General features: G+C 44.2%; 1 protein-coding gene across 2 annotated transcripts in view; it reads left to right on the top strand.

Moving 5' to 3' along the window:
- The window catches only part of DUSP29 (dual specificity phosphatase 29), an 86,552-nt gene extending 79,654 nt beyond the window's left edge, over positions 1 to 6,898 (top strand). For both annotated transcript variants that reach the window (XM_085608737.1, XM_085608738.1), the window contains exon 4: positions 3,415 to 6,898. In XM_085608737.1, coding sequence (XP_085464863.1) covers positions 3,415 to 3,662 — 248 coding nt within the window. In that variant the 3' untranslated portion in view covers positions 3,663 to 6,898. The remainder of the gene's footprint in view (positions 1 to 3,414) is intronic.
- The last annotated feature ends 17,175 nt before the right edge of the window (positions 6,899 to 24,073 follow it).

The raw sequence follows: 24,073 nt of genomic DNA, 5'->3' as shown, positions 1-24,073 counted from the left end.
CCTATTCTGTCTGTGCTCGTAATCTTCCAATTATCTCTGCTTGCATGTTTTCTTTAGCTTCTCTGCTCCAACGCAATGCCTCTTGTTCCATTGAGAAAGTGCTCTCTAATGCCCCGTTTTAAGGAACTTGGGGGCATATCAACAAGGGCTTTATCTCTGCTTTTTTGGCTTTAAAAGCCAAAAAAGGAGAGATAAAACTAGCGCCCTATCAACAACAGGGTGCTAACATGCAAATTTGCATGTTAGCACCCTTTTACTCTACGCTTCCCCTTGCATCTCTAATGAGATGCAAAGGGGGCGTTCCAGAGTAAAATAATAGGAGAAATGTCGCTAAGCGACATTTCTCCTATTATCAAGAATGTCGCTAACCCTGTTAGAGACAAAAAAAGCAGCGCTAACCGCGGTTAACGCTGCTTTTTTACGTCTGGTATTTTTCAGACTTAGCCATGATATCCTATGGAAGGAGGATATCATGGCTAAGTTTGCCTGTCCCTATCAACAAGGTAACGTGAGATTATCGCTGGGTTTCCAGCGATAATCTCACGTTAGCCTGTTAGCGTGAGGATTTTTATCGCTATTGGGATAAGCGTTGCTAATAGCACGCTATCTCAGCGATAAAAATTCACGCTAGCCGGCGATAATTATCCTAGCGCTAAGTGCGCTTAGAGATAATTATCGCCGGTTGTTGTTGATATGCCCCATAGATTTAATCTTTCTAATTATATCCCTTTACCCTCAGACCACGGAGCCTAAAATGTAGGCTCACCTCCCTTGCAATCGTCTGGTTCCCAAACTTTCTGGTGCCCATGAAGCGCCAATATTGCTGGGGAAGTTAGTCTATTTTCTGGATATGCTTCACTAAGACTGGACTTATACAGCATTGCGCTTTCGGGACGCATTTCTCAAGATTTAAGCTGTCCTCTCCGCCTAATCAGTTTCCACTCTAGCCCATAATTAATGTTTAATGTAAGACATTCTGGCATCAATAAAGGATACTGCTGCTTAAACATTAACGTGCTCTCAGCATGGATAGGCCACTCGCAATCTTTCCTTGCAGATGGAACGAGCACTACAAAACGCTTTAACTAAATACAAGGTCTCATACTGGTTTTCATTTGCAAAATGGGACATCGAGTAATTAATTACAAGGAAACCGAACCTGCCACAACCTGCTCTATGGTTTATATTTGATAGAGTTTCCCGAGTGAAAACCCATATGTAAAGTACAACTAATAACATAACTGCACCCTGACCAACCATCTTTGCTTATCATATTATGGTGCGCCCAGCAACAAAAACGATAAAGAAACATATACGAGGAAGAATCGTCAACACCAATACAATTTAAGCCAAAGTAATAGTACCCACAAAAGTCAAATAGAAAACTACCACATTTTCATTAAGGTTATTAACTGTGGCATTCAATAATTGCTGACAGGTATGCATCTATCCTCTCAATATGACCCTTCACCAGTAGCACAACCCTTATAGATTTTCCGGGTTCTTCCTATTGACACCCCATTTCTCATCCCACCTCTCCTCACAGTCCTTGAACTTTATCTGTGTGGCCACCAGCTGGTTGAAGAGGAGGTCAGCCATTGCCAGATCATGCTCCCCTGTCTCTGGTACTCTCCGAGCAGCGGCTTTTTCGGTGTCCCCACTTCTACCTCGCAGGATCTCAGGTTTGAGTTTGGGGCTACCCGCCCGCCGTTGCTGAGACTACAGGCAACCGCCCGCAGCGCCGACGTAATGTAGGGACCTCACGCACGAAGGGGCGGAACCGGAGAAAGCAGGACAGGGAGCCGTCATTGTTCGGGGCTCTTATCCTATTTCTTGATCCTAAGTTGGTACACATTAGTTGTGTGCCGATTTACGATTCTATGAAATATGTCAAATTGTGACATATTGGACGCTGTGTAATATAGAGATTAATAACGTAATAATGTTAACTTCACTGTTTTGCAGTATCAGTGTTTTGCAGTATTCAACGTACGCAATTGCTAGGTAACGAAGTACCTAATAGAGGCAGCGTCTGATGGATCCCAACCTAAATGTAATGTTGTTACTGTGTCGTTCTTATCTACCGACAAAACAAAATAAAAAAAATACAGAAATAAACTTGCCATCCAAGGAGCCAGAAAAGGCGGGTCAGAAAATGCAATAAGTTGGAAATGTTACACATAGTAAATGACATAAGCCACCTAAATACACGCAGAGAACTTCACATGAGTATAAACAGTGCGTTCTGAAGGTGTTCAGGCTTACTTTTCCCACTTCCCCTCGTCAACTTTCTTCTAATCAGCCCTTTCCAAGATGGCTGCGAAAATGACGTCTGCTTTCTGTTTTGATTAGACACAAGCCGGTAGTGTTGGGATGGCTGCATGATTTGTTTCTTCCTGGAGTCAGCCTGTATCGTTGCAAAAATGGCAGCGCCTGTCGAAGACGGTGTGCATGCACCAATGCCAGGCAGATGTGGTTTCTACGTGGCAAAAAAGAGCAGATTCTGCAAAATGATTGTGTCAGAAGGAAAGAGGTTATGCGGGGAGCACGCAACGCACGAGGGCACCGGAAGACACCACCGCCTTTCTCCGAGGCGAAGCAGAAATGCCTCGGAGAAACGCAGTGGCGTTTCCGGATTCGGGGGCGTGTTTTTCTGTTATCTCCTCTTGCCATTGGCTGGAGGAGATAATTAGACTTTCTGAAAAAAACACGCCCCCCGATCCGAAAAGGACGGGGCCTGATCGGAGTGACGGGACCTCTTCTCCAATGGCTGGCCAGCATTCAAGAGGCCAGCCGGCCAGCATTCAAGAGGCCAGCCAATGGAGAACAGGGGAGAAGAGGGGCGGGTTCAAGCCCCTCTTCTCCAACTCATTAAATCTCCGACTTCCGGTTCTGCCATCGGCAGACCGGCGGTCCTCGACCTAAAAAAGCACTGGGTGAGAGAGCATCTGAGAGCTGGTGAGAGATAGTTTTGCGGCCTATCGTTTTGAATAATCTGGACTTCTGTGAAATGTCCTCTCCTTGAGCAATGTATTGATGGCCAACATTCCCGGCCCCCCTTTAAATAATCTGGACATTGCCCAGACACTCCAACTCCCTATTAAAAACTGCATTTCCTACAAATCCCGGTCTCCTTGGCATGTGGCTGAACAGTTCAGCTCTCATCCATCATAAGGCTGACCTTTTCCGTCTCTGTGCTCTAGCAAATGGCCAATCTGCCCCTGGCTCTCCCTTTTCACACTAATCTTCAAATGGTTTCCCTGTCCAGTTGGCCTACCCACGATGAATCTTCACATGCATGCCCTTGCCTTTAAATGTCGATTCATCTGCACATGTCTGGGCATGACAACCACCTGCTCTTTCCTGAGGATAATCTTTACATTGCTGACCTCCACCTCTTCCCTTCTCTTGCAGGTAAGGTCCTGGTGCACTGCGCTATGGGACGCAGTCGCTCTGCCGCCTTGGTCCTGGCTTATCTAATGATATACAAGGAGATGACTGTGGTGGACGCCATCGAGCAGGTCCTTAAACACCGCTGCATCCTGCCCAATCGCGGCTTCCTTAAGCAGCTGCGAGAACTGGACATACAGCTGGCCGTGGAGCGAAGGAACGCCAAGAAGAATGCCCAGAACGAACAGATCCAAAACAGTGAGACCATCTAAAACTCCCTGCAGATGAAGACTAATGAAAGGACATCTAAGCGATGGGGAAATTGGGCACCATTGGGTCAAACCATCAGCCAGGAAAGACCCAAAAGAGTTATGACTAGCAAGACCACTTGGAGTAACACTCTGCGATTCCCTTTCCCTCGCCGCAATCAGGCCTGGAAATGCAGGTCTGTCGCTTTGAAAAGATTGCATACCTGTTGGCGACCTAGGTTCTCTTTTTCAATAGACTGTTATAGATTTGAACTATGTTGGTTAAGAGGGTTTAATACCCCTGATGGAAAAGAGATAGAAGCCAAGTACTTGATGTTGTGGAAAGCGAGAGGTACAGGTCTGGGAATACAACTCAGTGTCCAAGATTTCCTGGTACAGTTGAATGTGATCTCTCCACTTATTGAACCTGGTAGGTGGAGAGGAATGGACTGGAAGGCCAAATTACTTTCACGTGGCCAAATATTTATAAAAGCAATGTGTACTGGTCAAAAGGGTGTGAAAGTTTAATCTGTATAAAGTAGATGTGGTTTGTATGGTCAGTATTGTCTGAGATTCTCATTACGAAGATGTCCATGAAACGTTCTTGTAGGGACGTCCCTTGGCTCAAAACATTTTAGGAGCTTCTCCCATGGTCGTGGCAACAAAATCTGCCAATCTCATTCTCATCCTGCAGCTTCTTTAAGATGTTCCCTGAGAGTCACAACCATTGCAATAGCTCAACATATCCACTGGGTTTAACATGGAGTTTTCAAATGTTTATTTTCTCTGGTCTTTATTTTCAGTCCTGGTGTTTGTGTGTCTGCAGTGGACATGTAGGTTTGGGCAAATACTTCTTGTGAGGGATCCACTGTCAATGGGCTTTGAAAATAAATTATCTGTGCAGCCGCAATGTCGTAAGGGGGTTTGGAACCCATGTGGGGTAACATCCAGGACACTCGGAGGACATAAACAAGTTCTTAGCTGCAGAAGGACAGACAGAAAGCATGCTCTGAGAAAAAGCAAATGATGATCATTAGGGTGTACCAGGCAGTTCAATTAAAGAAAAGAAGGAGGAAAAAGTGGCAGACCAAATCTGTAAAGTAAAGGTAAAGGGTGCCCATGCACTGAGAACTATCACACTGAGTACAAAGGTTAGGCATGAAACTTACCAGGGAAGCTTAATGTCTTCGTAATATATTTGGGTAGCAAATAATATTTTCTTTGCCTGCGCTAGGAGAAGCAGCAGTACATTTTGTGTGTTCACCCTAAGCCACAAATAAATATACAGGACCAGTCTGCAAGGGTTCAGCAGAAAATGAACTGTGGGGGCTTCCTGTGGAAATAGAGACATCATGCTGTCATTCAGAAACAAGTGACTATAAGAAATACAAAAAATAAAGAAAGGCGCAAAGATGGTCTCCTGTGCTCCCAGTAGACGATATCTGTCCAAAATATGCCAATTGGAAATGATGTGTGCAAGAAAGAATAATTACAAGAGAGCCAATAGGGAAAGGCAGGGCCAACAAGTAACCAGCACGGGGGCAAGCACATTAAAACAGGAGATAAGTACCTCTGATGAAGTGAGCTGAAAACAGCAGAGGTTTGAAGCTGGGGCTGAAGCATGCCAGGTCGAAAATAGTGCTAACAGTGGCATAACACAAGAGTACACTGATGCAAACCTTATTAAGGAATGTGGATGAAATAAACTGAAAAAAGGTATCGGGTGAATGTCGAAGAAGGAGGACACTGGACTTTGCTCAGAGGTGAAAGAGGTTACACCAACTCAACACAAGCATAGGCATGTCAGAAGGTTTTGCAGGGCCCGGGTCAAACATTTCATACTAGGCCCTGCACTTAGCAAGGCCAGTGTTTCCAAGTTCAAAATATAAGCCGAAGTGGTGAACTCCGCTCGCGGAGTTAGCAGTATTTTCCAACATTAAGTTGGCGAGTGCAAAAGAGGAAAATACACCTCCCTGCGAGATTTTTCCTTGCTTGTGCTCCCTAACTTCAGGTTGGCGATCGCAAGCGAGATAAATTCACCACCCGGCGCGGCTTCTCAATGTGGGTGGTCGGATTCCTCAATGCGGCCGTTAGCTGGTGGTCGCGACCGCTCGCGTTAAGAAACCTTCTGTTTGCGATGAGAAAGTTGCCGCTCGAGTAGAAAACCTACTCGAGCTGCAGAAAAGAAGCAGCGTCCTCCTGCGCTGCACATGGTGCCAATCGCATTGAATTTCAAGCGCAGGACAAACACCCTACGCTGAAAATCAACACAAACAGGCATGACCAAGTCCACTCCGCCGCTTGTGGAACTCCACACAGTGCGGCTGAGTTTTTGGGTCACTTTGCGGAGTTACGCATAGCGGAACTCTGCGAACTCCGCCCAGGCTTATTAAAATATCCTCCAGAGAAAGTAGACACATCAGTACCAGCTTTTGGCACCATCTAGTGGTATGAAAGTGTTAATGATCTAATAATTAATGAACAGGACATGCTTTCTTCAAAAATCTATACATATATTTTGCAGCACAAGAGTCCCCTCCTCAAAAAGTGTATGCAGTGCGTAATAATTCTCCTCTGCCTTTTACCCTCTTTTGAAGGCCTGGCACAAGCACTAAAAACTGCAGCAAAAGGAGCTAGGGGCTGAAGCACATGCAACAGAGGTTTAGAAATGCAAAATAAAGGTAGAAAAGCTGAAAGCTATGTGAGAAGCTAAGACATAAAAATTGACAGGAAAGTGCATAAGGGAACTTGAATCTGCCAAGAAGTGGTATAGCCATCCATGGTGAAGTGGCACTGGCCTTGGTTATTTTAGGAGCCTCCGCTAAGAATTTTCCAAACACAGAACCTGCCTTGAGCCTAGCTCTGTACCCAGATCACAAAAGGTTGGTTTATTTTGGACTGAGTAGAAAAGTACTCCAGTGGCATTACATAATATAATATATAAATATTGCCAAATTGTATTATTCTTTCATTTAATACACTTCAATTTACAATACATTTTTAATTTAAAAGGTCAAAAAAACATACAATCAAACATACTCGTAACTGTTTTTTACAAATGAAATAAAAATCGAAGAGGGTGGTGATTTTCATTTTAAAGTAAACAAATATCTTTTTTAAAGGAATATATTTGAAGTAATTTATTAATTAAAACAGTCTATTTTAGGAAGCAATTTGTTATTTAACAATTGTATTTTACATTAAGTGTATTTAATGTATGAATAAATAAAAAACTGTAATAAATGTCCCTATAATTATTACATTTGCCTGTATTTTTCATTAGGGAGAGCTCTGCCCCAGTGGCAGACCTCTCCACAAACAGCTGGAAAGTTACTACTAGTAACTTTACATTTCTATATTCAATCATAGGAGTTTGTACGCTCATTTGAGCCTGCTTAAGTCTATACCTAGATGCCACTCTCCACTCGGAAACGGTGCAGAGCAAATAGATAAGAGTTACACCTAGATGTAGGATTGGATATACAAGAGAAGAGTTATACCTAGATGTAGGAGTGGATCTTCACCTACACATGCAACTTACCTTTATGAATTAGGACCTTTGTTTACTCGCCAGGGAAGCTCGATGGGGAACGAGAATATGGGCCCGATTCACAGGACTAATCTGAGACAAAATCCTAAACTTACTACTTTTGGTGTTCACAGAAGGCACTTACTACTTTTGGTATTCACAGAATGCACTTACTACTTTTGGTTAAATTTACTACTTTTGGTTAAACTTACTACTTTTGGTATTCACAGAAGGCATTTAGTAGTAGTATTTTAGTTTGAATACCAAAAGTAGTATGTTTAACCAAAAGTGGTAAGTTTAACCAAAAGTAGTAAGTGCATTCTGTGAATTCCAAAAGTAGTAAGTGCCTTCTGTGAATACCAAAAGTAGTATGTTTAGGATTTTGTCTGAGATTAGTTCTGTGAATCGAGACCTAAGTGATTAGTCATTAATGGAGAAGAGAGAGGTAAGGGATGTAAGAAAAGGAGAGGTTGTAATATAGAGGAGGAAAATGTGATACATGGGGCAATTGAGAAACAGGATAAGAGTAAGGATGAGCAAAAGGGACAAGGAAAGAGAAGAGTGACAGAAGGAAGGAGATGTGAGTAAGACAAAAGTCTTTGCTGCTGTGACAAAGCAACGACTGAGAGAAGGAATAGGTACCAACTGTGTCCAACTCACTGGTCCTCGGCCACATGATCTTCAGCTCCCCCATGTCTCCTTTCATCATCTTCAGCACTTCCACTCCCATTCACTCCCATGGTCTTACTCTTCTTGATCTGAATGCTGCTGCCCCTCGCCAGGGCTGGATTGGGAACAAAAACAGGCCCAGGTCTCTAAAAAACAAAAGTTGCCCACATTTGCAGATTTTGCCTTTTTGCAAAACCGTGCTTCAGAGGTTTCTCTGAAAGAGACACGTTTCCTTAACTTCACTGAGATAAAAAAAAAATGCAACTGTTGCCAGGACTCTTTGTGCATGAATTAGTTCACAATGGAGAACCACACTTGAATATAAGTGAGGTCACTTCTGCTCAGGCCCCCAGCCCCTGCTCGATCTGCATACATTAATGGGCCGTCCCATCGAGAGACTGGGAATGACATCTTCACCCAGTTGGTAAAAGGGAGGTAATAGAGGCCCATCGGTCTTGGGAAGGGTGCTCGGGCCCCCACTGGACTGCTGGCAGACTCTGAATAGCACAGATAAAGCCCAAATCGGCCACCACGCTAGCCAAAAATGCAGGCCACAGCTGTAACTCAGATACCAGCCCGTTGTCCGTTGCCCATATTCCCGATTTACCAATCCAACCCTGTAAAACGCTGACTACTAGAAATCCGCCATTTCCAGGCCTATGTCCCTACTCCACCCACTAACTCCAATGCTCTAAAAGCCCCAAAGAACATCGGTGTAAATAGGGTCCCGAACAGCCTGCTGTTCTTGGTGGAGGCACACACAAGTTTCACCTGCTCGATTACCAGCCTCAGTATGCTGATTTTCACCGGTCTTCTTGCTTTTGCCTCCCTAACTCTCCCCTTCCTCGCCGAGCCTTCAAGCATTCTCCAGGCCCAACTCACCACCACAAAGGTCATACCCCCACCACATCTTCACATACAAATTGATGCCTGTCAGTTTCTCTGAAGCTGAAATGGCTGCCAGGCTTTTCTCTACCTGTCTTATGATAAAATTCATCATTATCCCCTCTATTAATTCAACTTTGCTCCCTCTATTAGTCTCCATGAGGGCTCTGACTATCAGAACTCAAGCTATTCTATATGGCCGACTTGTTGACTTCACACAGTGAGTGCTCCACCAACTGCATCGCTATCACTCTCCGATTTCCCCCAGAATCTTTGACACACACCATTTCCTCTCGTCTGCTGCAGGTAATAAAACATGGAACCTCGCCCACTGTGAAAGAGAATGCGTCAGCCACCCCCATTGTCCAATCCTGCTAGGATTTTGGCTCGGAACAATATATAGTAATTTAAGCGCACCACCACCAATTTCCTTAAGAGCTTCAAGAACTATTCATCGTTGGTCGCCATTCTGTTTACCACATTCAGTTTCACGCACAAACATCACCTTCTTGGTTCTCAATTCACTGACCCCACAAGCATCCTGCAAGCACCAAAGGGAAAAACTCCAGAAACACAATATTGTGTCACTTTTCCTTCCAAGCTCTGGGCCACTTGTCTGTACACCACCCTACCTTTCCCACATACCTCCCACACATCCACCTGCTCCACCTGCTCCAGCTGCATCTGAAAATATTATAACCACCCACGTCATCATATCCCCTTGGAACCACAGTGCAACTCCATTGTAGCGGTCAAAAAATTGCAACCACATTGTCACATACGATTTGATTCTGGTCATGTGAATTCTGTGCAGGGGTTTTGTTGCACACCTCATGGCAAACACCAGCTGTCTGCAAAATGTTAAGTGGTTCATCACCTGTTGAACCTGTCACAACTGACATTTTTTTTCATCGATGTGTTGTGCAATAGCTGTTGTAGGGTTGTAAGTTTATCCTGTAGTAGCCGTGGCCAATGAGTCCAATTCTATGCCAAAGAACGTAAGCACAGTGCTTGGCCAGTCGGCTTTTCTGGGGCTAATGGGATGCCAAATCTATTCACCACTTGGTCTATGACAGTCATCCACCATGCTCTCCATGCCACTGGAGTCACGCTATCCTGGCTGAAGAGGGGTGAAACTCCGAAACTGGTACTAGGATGCTTGTTTCCAGTCCAGGGAGGACCTGGCCTGGCAGTTCGGGCTGGACTGTTCCCATTGGGCACAGGGTCAAGACTGGCTGGGTCCAAACTGGAATGGCATGGTGAGCAAAGAAACTATGGATTTAGGCCCAGATCTCTGTAATGGGGAGAATGTATGACATTGTTTTGCATTCTGTCCAACAACTGTTCTTTTTGCATGTAGTCATCAACCTGCTGCACATTCCCTTCGACCCTTGCCCTGCCTACCATCATAAAATCATCCAGGTAGTGCAGAACTTGCTCACTCTTTGCCTTCCGTCTCACCACCCATTCCACTAAGGTTCCTAATTCATCAAAGAGTGCACATGCCACTCAGCACCCCTGTGGCATGTCTTTGTCAAAGTAATTGTTTCCTTGGAATTGAATCTCCAGGAGTTGGAAGTAATCAGTGAACTGGCAGCAGCCAGAAAGTCGTCCTGATGTCAGTTTTTTCCAATCTCTGTCCTAGGCCTACATTTCCTCACTAGCTCCATGGCTGTGTCAGATCCTTGCATACAATACTGTACACTCTGCCTGTTCAATAAATCATTAATCGACCTGTCTTCGGGCAGGTGGTGTATCCAGTGCTTAATTTGTAAATGGATAAGTGCAGGGCCATCATCAGTAGGCCATTGCAGCGGACGGTACCAACACAACTACTAACAGTCACAGTCCTACAAGTGTGACGATTCAGATTACTTCAGGCCCCCAAAGCTAAGAATGGCTTGGTCGCTAGGTATCAGTCATTTTTAATCTATATTAAATCAAGAAACTACTGCTCATCTCTAAATTACACAAACTGCCCCACCATGTGGCAGGCTCTCATAGGTGCCAGTTTTGACACTTAAGTGCCTGTGCTGAGCACCAGAAACCACCAGCATAAATTAAGCACTGTGTGTTTCATCTGAAATTCTTCTGGTGCCTTTTTGGGCACAATCCCCATAGGTAAAATGCTACAGTCACGTATCGACAGTGTGGCGAAGGGGCCCACCATTCAACCCAATTCTAGATCCTTCCTCAATTTCTCTGCCACTATCTCTGGTGCTGTTTTACAAGACTTCACATTCTCCACATATATGCCTGCATGTGGTCCAGAACAGGGAATGTGAAAACCATATGCAAACCCCTCCCATAGCTCCCTGGCTGCTGCCCCATCTGGGGGTACATTACCTCCAGTCTAACCAGACTAACCTTTTCCCATAAGTTCTGTATTGACACCTCAGCCCCAGGGCTGTATTAGTGTTTCTTGCTTATTTCAGGACCAGATTCTTCCCCCGCATCTGGAGCAACCATTACTGAACTTAGAGAAGTACCGGTGGCATGTCACTTTTTAAAAGATGTCTTTATTGGGTTTTTACATGTTTATATTCCGTCAGTCGATACACATACTGCTTAATAGAACCCAGTCACATTTATTAAGGCGTGTGCCTTTGTTAAAGTTCCAGCATGCACCCACCGTGTTCTGTTTACCGGGTTCTCCCAGTCCCCAAGGGTGTGACACCCTTGAACGTGAATGCAGAACAACAGCAAACTACTCACCATGTGGTTGGTCTTATGTGTCCGGGTGGGGTCATGTATTTTAGCCATGGTGCATTGTCTTGGTCCGCCCAATATTTTGACACAGGCACGCCTCTTACATGACAAACTGCTACTTGTATTTTAGCCATGCATGGCCACCAAAGGTAATGCTGGTGGTCCGTATAACAGTCATGTGTGGAAATCGATATTTTTTTAGTGTCCTCTTACGAAACAAAGAAAGCCAGTAGTCGGAGGTCTGCCAAAGCAACTCATATTTATAGTAACATGTGGGTGCACATGATCACAGAGCTCAGGTGGCTATGACCAGAGTGGACAATTTACACAGTTCTACAAGGGTTTTATACAGTTAGCATGCACTGGAGCTGTGCAAAACATTTCAAGGATGAACAATCCCTAACTAGATAACAAGGTTAAGGTCTGTTTCAGATCTTCAAATACTAACATACAATGAAGCACGCGAGTACAAACATTCTCAGTGGACATTGTTGGTTCCTTGAAGCATTGGCAGATAATAAGAAAAAAAAAGAGCACAAACATTATGCGGGGACATTGCTTGTTCCTTAAGACATTGGCAGACAATCGAACAAACAAGAAAAATGTTTACAAGTTGGCATTGCTTGTTCCTTCTCCTACAACTGCAGAAAATGTAACAATCAAGTATAAACATTGCTACATTAGGCTCAGACGAGCAAAGGGCAGGTATGTCAACACCAGGTGTGTGAAGACACTAGCAAAACAAGTCTGTTTGTACTGACTTGAAAACACATCAGCCAAGCACCAACGTTTGTGATCGAAAACATTCAGGGAATTACATATTAACGAATAAAAATATGTTTTTCACACATGTATTTCCATAAGTCTATGCTGCTCTCTGGAAACTGCATAGATCTCAAATGTTGCCATTCATGTATCTATCAGGACCGGGACCTTTCAACGTTTTGCCAGGTCCCTCTCCTCCGCCTTTGACCCCTCCTTACACTTCATCTCCCTATGCAGCACCTTGAACAATCCATATATTAGTGCACCCACACCTTTTCTTTGGTGGTCATTTTAAAGTGGCCACTCAAAGGGTCAACTGTGTCCATGTTGGACATTCTCTCTGGAGAGTCAGAGTAACCATCCTTCGAGCCTGACATTTTCCCTTCTCCAACTGTTGGTTCCTGCCCTGGGCATAAATATTTCCTGTCTGTCTACTGTCAGGTTCCTAACTCTTCCTTTATGGGTGGCTGCCCCTCGCAGGGCCTCGACTCCTCCCTTGGGGAGCCGATTAAGTCATCTGCGTATCAAAAAGTTGTCCCAAGACTCACACCATACACTCTGCCAGCCCTGGCCAATTCACAGCAGATTTTCCTGGAATAATGGGGCAAATAACAATGTAGGAGGAAGGCAGGATTGGGGTGGCAAGCAACAACAATGCTGGAGAAGCGGGAGGGTGAGGAAAGGAAAAACAGGGTGGGAGGGGGCAGGAGAAAAGGAGCAAGCACTGACAGTGCAGGAGGGACATGGCAGCAACAATAACATTGGGGGGGCTGGTGGACCAGGGCAAGCAACAACAATGTGGGACGGACAGGGCAAGTAAGAGCTACATGCAAGGGGCAGGTGGGATGGAGCAAGTTACAATGTGGGAAAGGGAGGGGGCAAGCAACAATGTGGGTGAGAGGGCAGGGGGGTGTAACAAGGCAAGCAACAACACGGAGTGACGTCAGAGGAAGATAGCCTTCATACACATGTACTCTTATGGTGTGCTGCACCTAAAAGAAAAAAGTAGCTGTGAAAGAGTGAGCAGTAAAAGGACACTGGGCAAGGAAGGACTACTTAGGCTATGCTCCAGGAAGGGGGGGGGGGGAAACAAACCCAGGAAGAGAAACGAAGCCGCCACACGTGGATCAAAGAGAAGCAAGAAAATGAGTGACGATTAAACCAATCAATGGTAAGCAATGGGTGGGCTCAAAGCAAATGAAATGTCTCACCAGTGACAACACAGGCAAGATCTAAAAAGACTAAAGAAGGGAGAGGAATGCGGTCTATTGGTTGGTCCTTCTAAGATGATGAAAGTGGGCAGTAATGGCATTATGAGACACTTTAACATTCTCTTCTGGTGTCCTTTCTCTACACTTGACCATTTGCATGTTGTGACTCATCCATTTACCAAGTTCCTTTAGCATTCACTTCCCCATCTCTTTTTCCATTCCAGGCTCACATACCATCACCTCAAGTCTTCTTGCGACTGATATCCGTTGAACCCATTTCTGTAAGTCGCATCAGTAAATCAAGCCACTGTTGGGTTGCCCCATTAAATACTACATCTTTACTTCTCCCAAATACATATAGCGTGACAACTGGCACAGTAATCCATAACAATTATACACAATGAATCAAAATGTCAATCTAATGTTCAAAGTAGTTTCCACTTCCATCTCATAGACATGTTTCATCACACGCATATGAGCAGCCAATATAATGATCTCTTTGGACTTTCACTGAATGGGAATCCTGTATGATCCTTCGCGTGCATTCCCCCTCAGGGTGTGTTCAGAGGAGGTTCAGGGATCTCTGCAGCATCTACTTCCCTATTTTCATGTATTTCTCAAAGGAATCTGCCCAATATTCAACTGAAACTTCTTTGAGGATTCAGAGTAATAATGGGAAGACACAACCCGCTTCTTCAGCACTGGTTAAAGGAAACCTGTGCGCCTCAGGTGCTGTGCTGACATCACACCCAACGCCCTCACAGCTTTGACCTTGAATACTCTTGCTACAAGGGAAATCAACTGTAGCCTGAAGTCTTGATTAGACATGTCCTCTTGGGGTGGGACGCTCAATACAGAAAAAAGGAAGGAGCTACAGATGACCATGACATTACTTCCTGTTATTCACATCAATCATAATGCCTTCACTTTGGGATGCCCAACAGACAGAACTATACCAGAGCCAATGCTGTTGCCACTCGATGGGAAAGTTCTAGATGAAATAGGATCGGTCCTCACAGGTAAGGATAGAACAGCAGGAGGCTGGTACTCATCTACCAACACACAGAATGCTGACACACAATCCCAATCACAGTCTCAGCAGCGAGGAGACAATAAAAGAGACAGACCATTCGACAAGACTAATTCCAGATGCACTGTGCACTCTTTGCATCAGTGGATTCCAAGATACAACTGCCCATCTATACGCAACGCGACTGCAATGTGAACAGAACAATGTTCACCTTGTTTGGTTAGCAAACAAACATACAAGGGGTAGGTAAGACCTACCTAAATGCCAATACTGGAAAGCTAGACAGATTAGATTATTTTAGAAGCGAGATAGAAAGCATAAGGTTGTCCCTTCAATGTATGGTCAGTGCAACCACATGTTACACAACGTGAGAGACGCACGTTATGTTATCTGCATTTTTATAGTGCACTAATCACCCGCAAGGGTATTCAGGCGCTCTGTAGCAGGTGTGCGAGGCCATTCCTGGGGGCTTACTCGAAAAGTCAGGTCTTCAGCTTCTTGCAAAAGTCCAGAAGAGAGGAAGAGGCTCTGATGGGTTGTGGGAGGACATTCTAGGCTTTAGGGGTCAGGTACAAGAAGGCACGGCCCCCTGCTCTTCTTTTGTGTATGCGAGGGGGTGGTAATGGCAAAGCGTAGGTGTCTGGAAGGTTGGTGGAAGTGAATGTGGCTGTTCAGATAAGCAGGCCAATGTTGTGGAATGCTTTGTATATGTGGGTAAGGAGTGTAAAGTGTGTGTACTTGTTTTATCAGGGAGCCAGTGGAGTTCCCGAAGATGTGATGTGATGTGGGCTCAGCATGGGAGGTTAAGGACTAGTCTGGCTTCTGCCTTTTGGATAGTCTGCACTTTGTTGTGTAAGCGGGTTTGTACTAGGAGTGTCTTTAGTCTAGTCTGCTGGTGATTAGGGCTGGAGTGATAATTTTCCTGATTTGGTCTGGTAGCCACTTGAAGATTTTCTTCAGCATCTGTAGTGTCTTGAAGCAGGCAGAGACCACTGCGTGGACTTGGGAGGTCATGTCCAGTTTCTTGTCTATGATGATTCAGAGGTTTCTACTTTGCGGGCAGACTGTGGGGGTTGGTCCAAGGTCTGCGAGCCACAAAGTGGAGTCCCTAGGCGAGGCATTCCCAAAGACTACAACTTCGGTCTTGTTATGCATGTTGTGAGCTTGTTCCTGGTGTTGGGTGTTCTGTATGAGAGAGACTGTATCAGTTACATGTTGTCAGCCTAAGTGAGGATGTTTATGTTGTGAGCTTGTATGTTGGCCAGCTGCGTCACGTAGATGTTGAAGAACGTTGAACTGAGCAAGGAGTCCTGCGGAACTCCGCAAATAAGATGTGTGCTTCAGAGGCATAGGGGTATGTTGACGATTTGGGTTCTTTTGGTGAAGAAGGAGCAGATCTTCTTGAGGACCAGTCCCTGGATGCCTGCTTTGTGGAGGTGTTGGATTAGGATGGGGGGGGGGGGGGGGGAGACTTTGTCGAAGGCTGCTGGTAAGTCTAGAAGGATGAGAACTGCTGTTTCTCTCCATTGAGGATAATCGGGATGTCATCCATTGCTGCTGTAAGAGCTTTATCCATGCTGTAGTTGGGTCTGAATACTGATTGCGTGGTGTTGAGAAGCGGGTGTTTGGCGAGGTGGCCAGAGAGGCACTTGTTGATGGCTTTTTCCCTTACTTTGGGGTAGGGAAGGAGGGATATCAGTTAGTAATTGGAGAGTTTAGTCAGGTCAGCCGAATTTTTCTTTAAGAGGGCGTTAATAGCTGTGTTTCTCCATTGTTCCAGGAGGTGGCTGTACTGATGGAGGTGTGGAGGAGAGAGGGGGCAAAGCCTCTGTGATAGGGATTGCTGCTTTGTCATTAGCGTGGTGGGGGCAGGGGTCCGCCGGGGTCCATGAGTGAATGCCCTTCATAATTGTTGTGGTTTCCTCTGTGTATCGGTGTCTTTTGTGATGATTATGTTTACTTCCTTTGTCACTGGGAGATTTCTGGAGAGGGTCCGGGGGTCCAGTTGTGTGATGCAGAGACCAAGGACAGGGTAATGAGTACAGTCCATTTACCCTGACCACTTTTGGAAAATGAAATCTTCCTCTATTAAAGTAAAATATTGTTCACTTTAACATGGGAAACCCTTACAGGAGAATCAGGTCATACAGAGACCATTTGACATAGGAGACACGGCTCATTATAGCACTGTATCTCCAACTCATTCCCCACTTTTAGGAATACCAGCTCAATGGAATATTAACTTTTTTTCTTTCAAAGAGACAGGTATTTTTTAACTTATATTCACTCCTTCACTCACTCCTGACCCTTCCACTCACATTCCTACACTACACAGTTTTGTTCCATAATTAGGGCTCCCGCGTAGTCGTAGGTTGTAGCACGGCCCGTCCCGCAGCGGGGCAGGAAGACCCCTATGATGAAGCATGACACCAAGGGCCCTTTGGTGTGTGAGGAGTATCTAAACAAAGCTGTGAGCCTTCCACCATTGTAGGAGACCCACTTAGTCTGGGAGATCACGTTTATATATCATTTTGAAGGTGGATCCCTTTTTGTTTCTCATATATTGACTAGAGGAGGACGTATCCACCTCTTCGAGCATTACCTCTTCCCTCCCTATTTTGATTATTTACATACACAGACCAGAACAACTGAAGTTGGAGATGAAATCTTGAAGTCAGGCAGGTAGATGTTCAAGAAAGGGGCGGCTGCAAGTACGTCATTATTCCCAAGGTCCAAGCTTTTTCAGGACCCTACACTTGTGCTGAAAACCGGGAATTTGTAGTGTGTGAAGTAAGTCCACCTGGTTTATCAATGATGAGGCAGCAAACATGGATATACTGCTGGATGTTGGGGCTGCTGTGTTTCTTATTCCCAAGCTGCATGATTTTTTTGTTTTAACTCAAAAACAAATGCTTGGCATTTGGTTCCCCCAATTGATATTTTTGAACCTGGTCATGGAAACACTTCTGGTGCACACAAGCAAATCATTTGTACATAGCTGAATTGAGTGAGTGTTGGATTTGCGCAATATGTGTGGGGGTGACATTTTGAGTTGAATGCATATAGCTGCATGACTGCATGCATAACTGGGACATATTTCAGAAAAATGAAGATATGTATGTATTTGTGTCAACTTTATGTGTCTGTGTGCACATTTGTATGTTTACAAAGGTGTGCTTGTGTGTGAATCAAATGTGAGTAATGTATGTTGGTGGCAAGCATGCATTACAGAGAGTTGTAGGAATACTCCTGTAACTTGACTTTGGGTGAGGGAATTGTACTCTTCTGGGTGAAGCATAGTCATGCAGTCCTGGGATCACAGTGGGGTGAGTGAATGAGGACAGTGAGTACCATCGGGGATGTGTCACTGTGTTGTGAGTGAGGAGAATGTCCACTTCTCAGATATATGTAGCTATGCTTTCATGGGAGCCAAGTGGAATGAATGGGTGTGAATAAGGGCAGTGTATTGAATGGCATTTATGGGCAGAATGGGTGTTTGAGTAAGGCATGAGAATTCAAATGTTACACATGGTGTGTCATGCGCACTTATATATACTTCTCGTCAGAAGGAAAGAGGGCTCGAGGTCCAGCCTTGCAGCAGTCTGGAGTGAACACAGAAATGCCAATGTACACACAGACAATAAAGGTCGATGCTGCAATATTGAAATAAAAACTGAACATCTGAATAAAACGAGGAAAATTGAATTTTCAGAAAACTATATTGTTAAAAAAATAAACATAAAAAATTATTTTGAAAAAACAAGTGGCTCTAACAGTCAAGGAAAAATAAGCTTGATCCAAAGTGACTGCCAAATTTGCTTTTACCCACCCCAGAGTTACTAATACCACCAGTGTGAGAAATAAGGACTTTTTGCCTCCATTTTGACTACTAGATGCTGGTTTTCTGACTCTGATTGTGCCATGGGCTCTGCAAACCAGATCCAGGGCATGTGCTCTAATTAAAAGTACATGGTAATTGAGTATAATTACAATTAGTACTGACAACCTACCCGTAAGTCCCTACGTATACAGTAGGGCATGTAGGTTTAGAGGCCCAGTAGATTTAATGCACTTAAGTATGCACTACTGTTGTGCCTGCTGTCATTGTAAAAGCCAGCCCTGCAGGCTGCTTTTAAATTAAACTAATATGCAAATTTTACTTTAGAATTAAAGGTATTTCCAAAGTCTCAAACAACCTTATTTTTACATGTCACCCCTAAGGTCTTACCTAGGTGCCCCAGGGGTGGGGTGCCTTGTAACTATAAGCATGGCATGGGCATTATAAATTATATGTAATGTGCCCTAGTGAGGGAAATACTGCCGATTTCGTTTTTCCCCATTGCAGCACAATGACTCCATAGGCTAACATGGGAATGCTTTATTAAAATATAACTACTTAAAAGAAAGGAGCCAAAATATACTTCAAAGTATCAAAATGATAGAATGAATCCAACAACTTGCCACTGTTAGATTTATTCCAACTATGACAGAAACTAAGTTATAGAACTTTATTCCCTGTAAGCCAAAATATAGCCTTCCAGCAGCCCTGCTCTGATTGGTCAGCCTCTTCCAGGCTGAGCAAAGCTGTTTTAATAAGGTGTGAAGTGGCCTGGCCTAACTAGGGACAACAGATTTTCTGTGGGAGGAGCACTGTAAGCTGAAGAGCAAAAGGCAGGATGGGGGTGTTGTAGCCAAACTGATCTTCAAAGAGAGCATGACAGTTTAGGGCAGCACAGGCTCTGCCCACACCCTGTACCCTCCAGTAAGACAGGAGTCCCTGTAATTAGATTATCAGAAGGGTTGGAAGGGGAGTGTTAGGGAAACTTAGCAACACCAGTGGGTTAGCTTAGCCAGATCTACCCAGCAGGAGTGGGTTTCTCCATTGTGGATTTTGGAGGAATAGTGCTTTCTGAGTCAAGAATATACCACACTTTGGAGGACGTTTTAATACACCTGGGTGGCACCCTGCATCCCATTGGTCAGGCATGACCCCCTGCTTGTCACTCAGGAACACTGGATATAAATGTAAGAGCTGCCCAGCAACTCGGATCCTTGTCTGGAAAAATCAAGAAAAGAAAGACTGCCCTGCTGGAAGCCCTTGTCTGTACCTCAAGAGGACTGCAATCATAAGGACTGCATTTGCTACACACTTTGGAAGTGCAGCCCTTCAAACGGATTAAGGGGGGACTCCCTAAAAGCAACAAATATAAAAGAGCTACAAGAGATCCCTGCCTGAAACAATCAAGGAGAAGAAGGGCTGCCCTACTGGAACCCTCATCTGAACCCAAACGATTGCACTCTGAAGGTTTGCACCTGCTGCATAATCTGGTATTTCAGCCCTAAGGACTTTGCCTGGCTTCACAAGGATTAAGAAGCGGACTCTGTGAAAGCAGTAGGTTAACATAGCTCCACCTGCTTCACCTCAACCAAGAAGGACCCATCTGGACTGTGTCCAGATGCCTTTTAAGGAGTTGGCCAGGTGCACTGTGAGAAACGTAGTCCCAAAGACCAACTCAGAGTTTCTAGACCCTTGGGTTCGTGTTGTGGACACTTCAAAATCCCAAGAAGCTTGGAGTAACTTTTGTAAAAAGCTCCATAAGATGACCGGGTGCATTGTGGGAGTTGTAGTCACAGACCACAAGAGACAAACCAGAGCATATGATCCCTTGGCTGGTCCTGTGGGCCACTTTCTTGCATCAAGAAACTTCTTGGAAGTATGTGTAAAAGTTTTCCCTCGTGGGCAGCCTGAACTCTGGACTTTGTCCTGGTCCAGTGCAAACTTTTTTTTAACCCTTTGAGCACTATTTGCTTCAACGCACTAGTTTTACTTTAAAAATTCATATCTCTGGTTCCCTACATTAGATTAGTGTGATTTTGGTGTAATTTTAATCATAAAAATAATTCCTATTTTGATAATTTTGTATTGGAGTTTTATTGTGTGTTTTGTCTTACTTAATGTATTGGTGTTTTTGAATGCATTACACACCTATCTCCTAAGTTAAGCATGACTGCTCATTGCCAGCTAGCAAGGGTTGAGCAAGGAAATAATTTATTGAGATCTTGACTGACCCTTTTATTGTGTTTGTAGCCTTATTAGTAGTGGTAGATCCCTACATATCACTCCTAATAAACCACTTTCCAACACCCAGTATCAGAAACTGTGAGGTGGGTGGAATCCAGATGACTTATAATAGTGGCGTTTGAGGAGGGTGGTGGGTAATATTTGGAAGCGGGAGACTGGACCCTAATTTGTAGAGCTTTGCCATCATTTTGCATAAAAGTGACTGATGATGGTGAAAATTGTCTGTTTAGGTATTTATGACTAACACATATGGGTAGTGTCTGGGTTTGTTTGATGGACAGGTTGAAAGGAAAAGTTACACTAAACATAAGACCGTCATTAAGAAATGGTCAAAAACAGGCAATGGGAATAATTTAATCTTCAAAATATAGTGATTTTTAAAAACCAATTTTCACTAATATCTAGAGGTACAACATGAGAAACAGCACAGAAGACGTATCTAACATAAGGAAGAGCTACTGGACAGCTAGAAGCAGTGCAAGCCCCCACCAACAGAAAAAAAAAAAACAGGTTGCCACCATGTACAATTTCTCACTTTCAACAATCAGTTCCAGCATCTGCAGTAGTGTAAAGTTCTCTCAGATACTAAGTAATAAATCCACAGGCACGTGACAGCAGCAGTGAATTCTCTTCATGACTCATCATACAGGTACACCATGCGCAGCAGCAGTGCAAGCTTCCCTCATATATACAGTACTGTGACGCAGTCAGCCATCGTTCATCCTTTCTCAAACAGAGATACCGAACAATGCAGCAGGAGTGCACTCTTTGCTTACACACAAAATGATTGCAGCACAGGGGCGTAGCTGCCGCTGATTCAGCAGGTGCGGTGGCGGGGGGGGGCATTGAACCCTGATAATTGCTGTATTTACTACCTCAACTGCAGTCAAAAGGCCAATTTCCTTGCTGTCACTGGGGCCCACAGAATCCTTGCTACGCTACTGGGCAGGCAGCCACGGTAAACACATCTCCACAAAAAGAGCTGGTAGAACAGTAGCAGTACATGGCTACCTCTTTAGGAGATTGTGGCCCCTGGATCATATAGTGAACACTGCATGCCTCTTTTTTCTCACATCTCAGGACAGTAGGCAGCCAGCTTTGAGGCTTTATTTCAAACACAAATAGAATGTGCAATCATGTGTGTTCAATGCTGCCAGCTTACTGAAAATCATAAACAATGCACACTTCTCACACTTCATCCATCCCACTGCTAAACGCTATGTCCCATAACACGATAACTCCACCTTGGTGGTCTCACACATGACATGGAAACATTTCCCATATAGGATTAAAACAAGACAAACTTCCAACCACACAAGCTACATGGTGTAGCATGTTACCTTTGTAGGTCCGCTTACGTGTACCACATAGGGGTAGTAAGTGCCACATAAATGTTGCAATACAATGTGTGTGAGAATTGAGCATGTCTGTAGGACAGCTGATTCCTAGATCAATTTGTCTCATTCTCAAATGCCATGCGTGAGACCTGAGGACTGTCTTTTTTATGCATTTTTATGTAGTGCAAACTTCACCCAAAGGTATTGGAGCACGTTACATGATCACCAGTTACATTACATAATGTCACATTCATTTTTTAGGCATGGGAGATTAAGTGATTTGCCCAGAATCACAGGATGTTGAGCCAATGACGGGACTCGAACACGATTCAGCACTTCCAAAGTCAGCAGCATTGGCCATAACACCACATTCACTCCTATTACCCCACAGTCAATAAAGAAAAAATTGTTTTACTTTCTATTTTTGTAAAATGTTCCTGAGTTTTGGTGTAAAAATCTGTTCACCCCAAGCATGAATGAAGTACATAACTGGTGCACGGGAGATACGAGCGTGAAAATGTGAACACTGGCATTTTTCCAGCCGGTTAAGGTTGATAACTGCAGTTAAATATTAAACTGAATAATTGACCTAACTAAATTTTACAATTTGCCATTGAACTCAGCTAATGTGACCAGCTAAATCCTAAGGAAACCAGGGACATATGAAGGATTTTGTGGGCCTGGGCCAAACGTATTTTGGGGGCCATTTTTGGAACAGCTTTGAATTTATGATCCAATTTCAACTATTTCATGCCCACTTTGGCCAGGCCACTGACAGTGCAGAGACACACTCCTCTAAATTTCACGTTTTCATCTGATATTCAGGGATAGTGACGTGTGTTTTCAATATTGTAACACAGTGTCACCTCATTAATATTACTTACTGTCTGTGACACCCTCCCATTTCCCATATATAATTTCCTGTTTTGATCAACAGCAACAAAAATACTTTTTATGGATGTTGCATGTAACAAACATTTCTCTGCAAAATATCTGCAATGGACTCACGCATTACCACATTAACAATAAATTAAATGAAACCGGTATTTAAAAGAATCTGTTTAAGAATTATTCAAGGTCAGCATGGCAAGACTCTCTGCAGAACATAGCTGGCTCTACTAAGGGGTCCCCCTGAAAGGCTGGGTTCGGGGCCATAGCCCACTTTGCCCAGGCCTTAAAACGGCTCTGAAACGCGTTCCACATGTAAACTTAATTTACATGGAACGGTCTCCGCGCCAAATTTTCTTTCATCTGACACCGTTTCAAATAATGGCCACCAAGCGGCAGTGTTTGCACACGTTACAAATGTAAGAGCCTGAAACACAATCTCCTTTTCAAACCGCGTGCATTTCTTTTGGACCTACTACCACAGCGTCCAGAAGAGGCAATTGGGAAGATGGTTTTATTGCTACCAAAGGTAACCACAAATAATTGTATCACTCTGAAGGCATTTTTAATGGTTGATTAATGACATTTCATACTCCTTCCAAAAACGACTAGCAATGCTTGATTTCACACCATCTCGCCTTTCACAACTCTTCCGCCAGATCCTGTACCAATATTTACAGCTCCATACAAGGAAGCGATTACATCGGCAAAGTATCTAATGCATTATTTTCCAGCCATGGACGCAAGCCAAGCCGTGGGCCGCGGAGTGGAAATAAATTGTTTAATCAGCAGCCGGGCCCATTTGGTGCAACGAGATCTTGTCTCGCTTCATGGATTTAACCCTCCAGCTCAGATGCTGATTAACAGTTATAGCTCCCAGAAGGCAGTAGTTCCGAAAACTTTAAACTGTGTTTGTAGAAAGTATACGTGGATCCTGCGAATTTAGAGAATCGCCGCCATCTCCATCTGACCAAAACCGAGCACGTCTGGTAGAAAGTGAAGCGGTTACACGGCGACAGCCTCAGACCCAGCAAAACCAGGGGGAAACACGGCCCTAGAAGAGACCATGCTGGCGGCCCCATTACACTGTGACGTGATCTAACTAATGACCAGAAGCAGCGTATCGGAAGTATTTATAGTTAGGGCTCCGCGCCCCGGTTTATGGTGCTTGTTTTTGACATTGCCATATTTTACTGTTCGTCTGTTATAGGTATTTAACCATATTTATTTTTTGGTAAGTGACCTTCTACATCAGTGGCTGCATGGTTTTAGTTTGCCAGGTAATCCTATAAAATATAACAATACACTCAGCTGAAAACACTAGCATCTC

Source organism: Triturus cristatus, chromosome 1_2 (genome assembly GCF_964204655.1).
Source record: "Triturus cristatus chromosome 1_2, aTriCri1.1, whole genome shotgun sequence".
Taxonomy (NCBI): domain Eukaryota; kingdom Metazoa; phylum Chordata; class Amphibia; order Caudata; family Salamandridae; genus Triturus; species Triturus cristatus.
This window is presented reverse-complemented; position numbering and strand designations above follow the sequence as displayed.